The 8,457-nt window shown below is 36.2% G+C and overlaps 1 protein-coding gene and 1 pseudogene across 2 annotated transcripts in view; one reads left to right on the top strand and one right to left on the bottom strand.

Annotated features, from left to right (window-relative positions):
• The window catches only part of LOC105530165, a 2,226-nt pseudogene extending 1,368 nt beyond the window's left edge, over positions 1-858 (top strand).
• A 3,079-nt stretch (positions 859-3,937) lies between these two features.
• CCDC186 (coiled-coil domain containing 186) overlaps positions 3,938-8,457 on the bottom strand; it is a 54,205-nt gene continuing 49,685 nt past the window's right edge. For both annotated transcript variants that reach the window (XM_011967501.1, XM_011967502.1), the window contains one exon: positions 3,938-8,331. In XM_011967501.1, coding sequence (XP_011822891.1) covers positions 8,248-8,331 — 84 coding nt within the window. In that variant the 3' untranslated portion in view covers positions 3,938-8,247. The remainder of the gene's footprint in view (positions 8,332-8,457) is intronic.

Here is an 8,457-nt window from a genome sequence, read left to right as displayed (position 1 = left end):
ACAGGCGCCCGCCACCTCGCCCGGCTAGTTTTTTTGTATTTTTTTAGTAGAGACGGGGTTTCACCGTGTTAGCCAGGATGGTCTCGATCTGCTGACCTCGTGATCCGCCCGTCTCGGCCTCCCAAAGTGCTGGGATTACAGGCTTGAGCCACTGCGCCAGCGGATCTCAAACTTTCAACAGAACTTTCGTACTGGGTTAGGTGGTAGAGATTCTACTCTTGAATATAATAGCCTATCTGTTTTTATGGAGTGCAATTAGGGGCAGGTAGTCTGTCAAAAAGCCTGGCTGTTGGAAAAAGGCTGGAAATTCCTCAGAAATAAAATATTTCTTAAATATATGCTTCCCTTCACCTTGAGATTTTTTTTTTAAATAAGAATCAAGTCTCTTAAATGTAAGTTGGGGGCGACAGCGACGGAAGGCGGCAGCTACCATAGGCTTGGGAGTAAAAAGGTTCCCTCGCAGTTTCCGATTGCTGGAAGAACTTGCAGGCGGCCAGAAAAGAGCAGATGGCACAGTTAACTGGGGTCTAGAAGATGACAAAGACATGTCACTTACAGGACGGACAGGAATGATGACTGGGCCGCCAAGAATAATTTATGAAAACCAGACATCCAGTCTTAAAATAGAATGTGGACCTAAATACCCAGAAGCACTCCCTTTGCAAGATTTGTAATGAAAATTAATATGGAGTTAATAGTTCCAGTGAAGTGGTGGGCCCAAGATCCGTATCAGTGCTAGCAAAATGGCAGAATTCTTAAAGCATCGAAGTTGTCCTGCAAGAGCTTTAGCGCCCAACAATATCTAAAGAAAATATGAAACTCCCTCAGCCTCCTGAAGGACAATGTTACAGCAATTAATTAAAAAGAAAAACCATGGGCCCTTCCCTTCCCCAGAATTCACTTTAAGGAGTCTTCATTTTCCACAGTAGTAAATTTTCTAGATATGTCTTGTAGACCTCAAAGGACTGGAAAGGAAACTCCCATTCAAAGGAAATTTATCTTAAGATACTAAATGATACTAATTTTTTGTCCGTTTGAAATAAGTTGTGCTATAAGAAGTTATCCTGTCAAGTGTAACCACTGTCCACAGGGTTGAAACTCTGGGATCAAGGTAAGTATATTTAAATTGACTCCCATTGTAACTGGTGGGGCACATCTAACTGTGAAAAGACACACCACACAATCACCTTTTTCTGTTGATTACATGGCCTGGGCTCTCTGCCTCCTCTCCTTACCCCTCCCCCTAGGTCCTACCCTCCCTGCAACAGCCCTCTACCCTGGGGGTCTTGTTACCCTCTTGTCCTAAATCTTCCTTTCTCTTGCAAACAAATATACAGTCTACTGAAAGCAGACTATTATGTTGAAAAGGTTTCTTTACGAATTTTACATTTACTCTACAGATCTTAGTTTCAGGGGATTCTTTCCAATAGTTAACTCATTAAGTTTCCTGGCATAATTTAAGTGTACCACAACTGTTAGAGCAATGGGAACCAATGCCTCCCTCTGAGATTGGCCTTCAATGAGGAATTTAGGGCTTTCTCCATATCTTCTCTTCCCCAGCTTTGAGGGGTGCTTTTTCTCCCCTTCTCCTCAAGTTCCTTTTGCACCATCACCACCCAACACTTTCCATGACATCCTTGCTTTGGCCAGAAGCGAATAGGTAAGGTTGGAAAGTTTCCCTGACCTCCCTCACTATTCACTCTCCACCAGGCTACAAAATGAATATTGGGTCCTCAGTCCTGCCACTCTCTGCGGTCATCATCAGCTGATGCGTTGTTTTTAGCTCAGGTTTTGATAAAGTGAATTGTCTCCAGGGTTACTCAGACCTGTCAGCTCTCAAAGTCCTTGGTGGTTAAACTTGGAGAAAGGGCACATGAAGACACTCATAAGCACACATAATCCCTCTGTATTTTTTTTTTTTCCTGTAATTGATTTTGCTTTTAGAAATTGAAGAAGTTTTGAACAGGGCTGTCATTTGGTCATCCTTCCAATTCATTGGGATCTAGTTCGAAATATGACAATTGGAACAAAACTTTGAATCCAGTGCATATTTTGGTTTTGGCATCGCAGTTGCGTCTGAAGATCCTCAGAAGGGATTGAGACCTTGGTGTGCATGGTAGACCCCTGAAATTGGCGGGCTTGACCTCCTAGCAAATTGCTTCGTTTTTCCACTTCTGTTCAGGACCACTAAACACTGAAATGTGGATGCATACAGAAATAAATGCAGTTCATTATGTATTAAAGTTTTGTTTTTTAACTTGGTATTTGTGTAAATCCACCTTTTGAAGCAACAACTATCAAGTCTGAAAAGCAACTGATGTTTCCATTAACGTTTTTCTGGGGAAAAGTTAGTTCTAAGGATTTAACATCCTGTAACTGAAGTTTAACATAACAGTATCCCATAAGCAGTCTTTTTTATTGTCAGATTATTGCCAAATTTTAATTTTTAAAAGTGTGCGTTTTCTTCAAAAGTGTAAGTTAGAAATTAATAATTAATAATCTACTGGGCAGAAACATCAAGTCTGGTCACACTATTCTCAGTCATTAAAACTTATTAAAACTCAGCATTAGCATCGGTTAATCACAGAGGAATGCTTCTGAGTTGCTGCTTCTGAAGAGCAGGTACTCATTCTGCATTCATTAACTTAAGCTATTTTTATTAAGAAAAAACAGATTTGGATATAAGTTCATCAGAATGGCCTTCCCATCTCATGACTGCAGGTCATACTGACCACGTGAATGGTACTTTGATATAGTTAACCGAATATAAAGGAGCCACTAAAAGCCTCTGCTCATAATTATCACCTCCAGTTCAAGTCACTACTCTCCTGCTACGTGGACCTAAATCAAGAACCACAAGCTAATATCTTTCCTTGATTTACCCTCTTGCCCTGTATCTTCCTTTCTCTTGCAAACAAATCCACAGGCTACTGAAAGCAGACTGTTAAGTATGTTAGAAAACTTACTTTATTAATTTTACACTTACTCTACAGATCTTGATTTCAGGAGATTCTTTCCAATAGAGAACTCAATAAGTTATATGGCATAATTTAAGCACACCAGAACTGTTAGAGCAATGGAAACCAATGCCTTGTTATGTGAAATATTTCATCCCACACATATTCACTTGATTGAATTAATGCCTTTTTCTTGTCTTCTTCTTATTGAACATACTTAGTTCTTTATTACTGAAGCTAGAATTCATGGCAAGTGAGTTCTATTTCACAGAAAATCTGAACACATCACTGGCTTACCAAATAAGAAATTTTCACATTACCTATGGGCCCAGGGCCTTCTGTAAAAGGCTCATGTGGTCTGGCTCTGTGTCCCCACTCAAATCTCATATTGAATTGTAATCCCCATAATTCCCAAGTGTTGAGGGAGAGACATGGTGGGAGGTGACTGAATCATGGGAACGGTTTCCCCCATGCTGTTCTCGTGGTAGTTAAGTTCTCACAAGATCTGATGGTTTTATAAGTGTTCGCAAGTTCTTCCTCCTTTTTCTCTCTCTTGCCTGCCACCATGTAAGACATGCCTGTTTCCTCTTCCACCATGATTGCAAGTTTCCTGAGGCCTCCCCAGCAATGCAGAACTGTGAATCAATTAAACCTCTTTCCTTTATAATTACCCAGTCTGGGGCAGTTCTTTACAGCAGTGTGAAAACCAATGAATACGAAGGCTAAGTTTTGCTATCAATAATTTAAACAAAAATTCAAAATACAACTTAGCATTCAACTTAAATCTGCTTACTATTGCTCACTGACTTCCAATCATATTGATAGAATAACGACAACTATAGAAAGCAAAAATTCCCAGTCTAGTTAAAAAAAAGAAAATTGAAGCTATTTGAATAAGCCTTGCCAACAGTCTGAAGAATCAGTCTGTTTAGCAAATGGTGTATATAAACAAATAATTAAAGATGCCATTAAACTACAAGTTGGTAAACAGGCATTACCTATTTAATAAGTACAATATATACATAGAATCCTCTTGAAAAGCTTCATTTTATACAGAAACATATTTACAACAAACAGTGTAATCAAATTAAAGATTATCTGTACAATACGCACACACACATATATATATGTCTTCTGGAAGACAAGTTTCATCACTGCAGTCAAAATGGATAGCCATTTGCATTTTAAAAAAGAATTCCATTCCAGAAGAAAAATACATCTCTAATATACAATTATATTTTTCATTTATTTTCCTAAAAATTCTCCATGTTTAGATTACCTTTTCAATTTTTCTTTGTTCATCCTTGAAAAATTTCAGGTTTCTAGTGCCACCAACTGGTGTTAATTAAAAATCAACAATCTTGGTGTCCAAAAAAAATTGCTTTTAAAAAAAAGGTTATCAAAAAATAGGCTACTGGAATTACCATTCATAAAGCATAAATGACAACATGATTTATAAAAATATTTTCACCAGGGTAGCATATCTAATAACATTTACATTATCAAGGATTCTATTTTTTTCTTTTACTGATAAATCTTGGTTTAAATTTGCATATAACAATTTTTAGAAAATAATATATTGCAAAAGAAAGTTTGGAAACATGCGTGACATGATTAATCTTTATGAGCACCAAACAGGCATTAATAATTTAATGGTAAAAAATCTAATGCCATTTTCTGGTCTTTGGATTTTTTAAAATTTTTCTTAAATAATAAACATTAAACTGTGACAAAAGTTAGGAAACATGCAGAACCACCAGGAAAACAGTAATTTACTCTCAGCGTACCTTTGCAAGGATTTTCCAAAGCCTTATGTAAGAGTGATTTCTGGGCCACTTGCACAAGTAGATAAACCCTCTTCTCAGGCTAGTTATAAAGGGCTGAGATGAGCCACAGAAGTCCAAGACCTGCTCTGATTGTCTCCCAGTTCTCCCAGCTATTTTCTTTCCTTTTTTTTTTTTTTTTTGAGACAGGGTCTCACTCTGTCACCCAGGCTGGAGTACAGTGGCAATCATAGCTCACTGCAAGCTTCAACCTCCCAGGCTCAGATGATCCTCCCAACTCAGCCTCCTGGGTAGCTAGGACCACAGGCATGTGCCACTGCATCTGGCTAATTTTTTCTATCTTTTGTACACATGGGGTTTTGCCATGTTGCCCAGGCTGGTCTCAAACTCCTGGGCTCAAGCAATCCTCCCACCTCGGCCTCCCAAAGTGCTGGGATTACAGGGGTGAGCCACCACACCTGGCCCCAGCTATTTTGATTAGACCATAAACTCCATGAGAATGGAAATGTCCTGGTCTGCTCACTAGTATAAATACAATACCCTGTATGGTGCCAGTACAATAATATAGGTTTTCAATAAATGCATTTATTAAATAAATAAATAACATGTTGGTAGCCTGATAAAATTTAATTTCAAGCTAAATCGCTTTAAATGGGTATGAAGATAGAAAGTAAAAACAAAAAAAACACCATCAAAGTTCAAATTTATTCTTCTGCCCAAATCTACCATTTTCAGTCCTTAAAACTAAACAGGCTAAAGTCTGAAGTGGTATGGGAAAATGGAGTCACGGAAAATATTCACTTCAAAATTAAAACCTATTTAAGTGTATACATATACATACACAGAAAAAATCACTTCCAGCTCAAATAAACCAAAATATTGCTAAATAACCAAAACAGCCTTGATATGTACAACCAATAATGAACATATAAAACAAACCTTCCTCCAGGTTTCAGATTTATCCAGATCATTTTCCTTTTCGAGATACCCCATTCTTCTCACCATGTATTTAGAGGGCAGAAGGCCCTCTAAATCCTTCCATCAGGAGCTGTCTGTGAATTAGAGATAGGTATCTCTGACACATGTAGATTACTTTGCTCAGTCCTGATCCATATACAAAAGCACACAGTAGACACTGAAGAACAAAAGAAAACTAAAGCATTTTCTTTAAAAAATTTCCATAGTTTCTAAAATTTGTAAGGCAAAAAAGGTAATAGTCAAAATATTGTTTATAATAGTTTTCTTCTAAAATTTTCTCACTAAACTTCTCCAAGTAGATGGTAGCACAAATATTAATACTGGAGTGTGCATTTTTGTCTAAAAGTATATACATTTTAAAGTGTATAGGCATAGGATACTATGGATCTGATCACTATTTGGTCTCCATTATACATTTTGTGCCTTGGAGGAAAAAATCCAAATACTGTAGTTTATGAACCTGTATCATAAGAAACTAGAAAAATTTAGTTATGCTGCCTACACAAAGTAGTCTTTAGGAGTGTTTAGTGTGTCTAGAAACAAATGGTAAAATAATTCAGATTTGATTGCACTTTCCCTCTCATTTTGATAAATTATTAATGGTAAAAAGAACAAGACACATTATGTTAAGACTAATAGTTTTTATAACTATTCTAAAAATAAAACATCTTTGAACATATATTTTCATTTTGAAGTGAAAAGATATTTGTTCTGGGATAACATCTAACTCAATATATAGAAAAAAAAGACATTCATTAAATAATCTAATCCTTAGTAAATTATCTTTTTAAACAATGTTGATTAAAAAATGTTAAAACACATTAAAAGGATATTGCCACCATGAGCCCAACTTTTAGAGCCCATACAATTCTTTACAGGCTTTTAATCCATCATCCCAAAACTTAATTCCCTTAATGGGAGAAAAAGGGATGCAAAAATCCAAACCAAACAAGGCTTGCTGCAGTATCTGCACAAGAGCCAAGGTATCTTATTATAGTAATGATCTGAAGATAATGAAATATGAAAAATCACTCAGAAATTGTAAGTGAGAAATAATAAGGGGTGAGAAAAAATTCAATGACATAGAAATATTGATACTATGGCAACACTTAAGTGTATATCTTAAATAAATATTGTAAAAAAATCCAACAAGATAGAAAAATTTGGCTCAAAAATTAAGTTCCTTTGGTTACAGATATATACTTATTTTAGGTATGTGTGAGGTTTTTTGTTTTGTTTTAAGAGACAGGGTCTTGCTCTGTTGCCCACGCTGGAATGCAGTGGCACCATCATGGCTCACCTGCAGCCTTGACCTCCTGTGCTCAAGTGATTCTACCACTTCAGCCTCCCGAGTAGCTGGAACTAAAGGCATGCACCACCATGCCTGGATAATCTTTTAAAATTTCTTTGTAGAGATGGGGGTCTCGCTATGTTGCCAAGGCAGGTCTTAAACTCCTGGCCTCAGGTGATCCTCCTGCCTTGGCCTCCCAAAGTGCTGGGATTACAGGTGTGAGTTACTGCACCTGGACTATTTTATGTTTTAAATAAATACACTGAAACATCACATGTGGGGGAACTGTATGATCACTCCACTACAATACATAATTAATATATCAATGTTGAAGAATGGTGCTCAAATGAAATAGTTTATAGTGCCATATGCTGGTTTCTTTTGGAAGGTGGTTCTTCATAAATATTTATCTTTACACAATGTCAGTAAAACTAAAGTATTTCAGTTTCAAAGAACCATTCATCTCTCTGTTCTCATGATAGGATCCATTTCACAATTTAAAATATAAGTAAACTCCACAGAAATTTTATAAATTAATATGTAATTTAAAATCATATTTTAAGTAACTAAAAACTTTAAAAATTCAACCATTAACTCAAACAATCAGAATCTGAAAAAATGTACCTAAAACCGATAAGAAAACCTGACAGAGGCAAATAATGACTGATCATTGCTGGTTACCAACAGCTAGCTTTCCTATTAAGTTCAGCTTTCATTAAAACTGAAATTAGAAGATTTAAGTATTCATACGCATCCCTAAAACTCACCCAATATGCTGGAGTATAAAAATAAAAAATTTTATCATTTTTTTAAGCTGTCTTGATGTTGGAGAAATAGTGTATTACTGAATGTTTACCACCTGTCTTTTCATAATTTTTAAAAGGTGAGTCATTTTTGACATTATGTATTTTAAAGGGAAAAAATATGAACAAAGGGCTTGATAAAAGCCCTTGTAATGTTCAACATTTCTTATGAATATAAGCAAATTAAGTTGTTTAGATTCAATGACAGGCTGTTATATTACACCATACAAAAACAAACTTCATCAAAGCTTTCAGTCTTACAGTATATATAGCAATGCATTCATATTGTAAAAGGATATTTTTTTGTGTACAGATGAAGCAAAACAATATTTTTACTGGCTGAAACAAAAAGTGGAAGAAAGTTTCCAACGATAGTGGTCAGTGGCACCTACTCCTGTGTGGCTTTTGTCTGTCTACTGAGCAGGAGGCTTGTATTAGGTTTTCTTTGTCTTCTGTTCTAGTTCATGCTGGTGTTTAATAAGACGTTCTATTTCTGTTCCAAGTGTTTGTAGATTTTCCTTTAATAATTGGGGTGAGGGGAAAGGGAAAAGAAAAACAAAAGTATAATAAATAAAACAATTCAGTTTGAACTATTTTTTGCCTAAATTTTGAAAATGAAAGAGTGGTTAGCCCTAAATGCTATG

The sequence above is a fragment of the Mandrillus leucophaeus genome, unplaced genomic scaffold, assembly GCF_000951045.1.
Source record: "Mandrillus leucophaeus isolate KB7577 unplaced genomic scaffold, Mleu.le_1.0 Scaffold80, whole genome shotgun sequence".
Classification (NCBI taxonomy): Eukaryota; Metazoa; Chordata; class Mammalia; order Primates; family Cercopithecidae; genus Mandrillus; species Mandrillus leucophaeus.
This window is presented reverse-complemented; position numbering and strand designations above follow the sequence as displayed.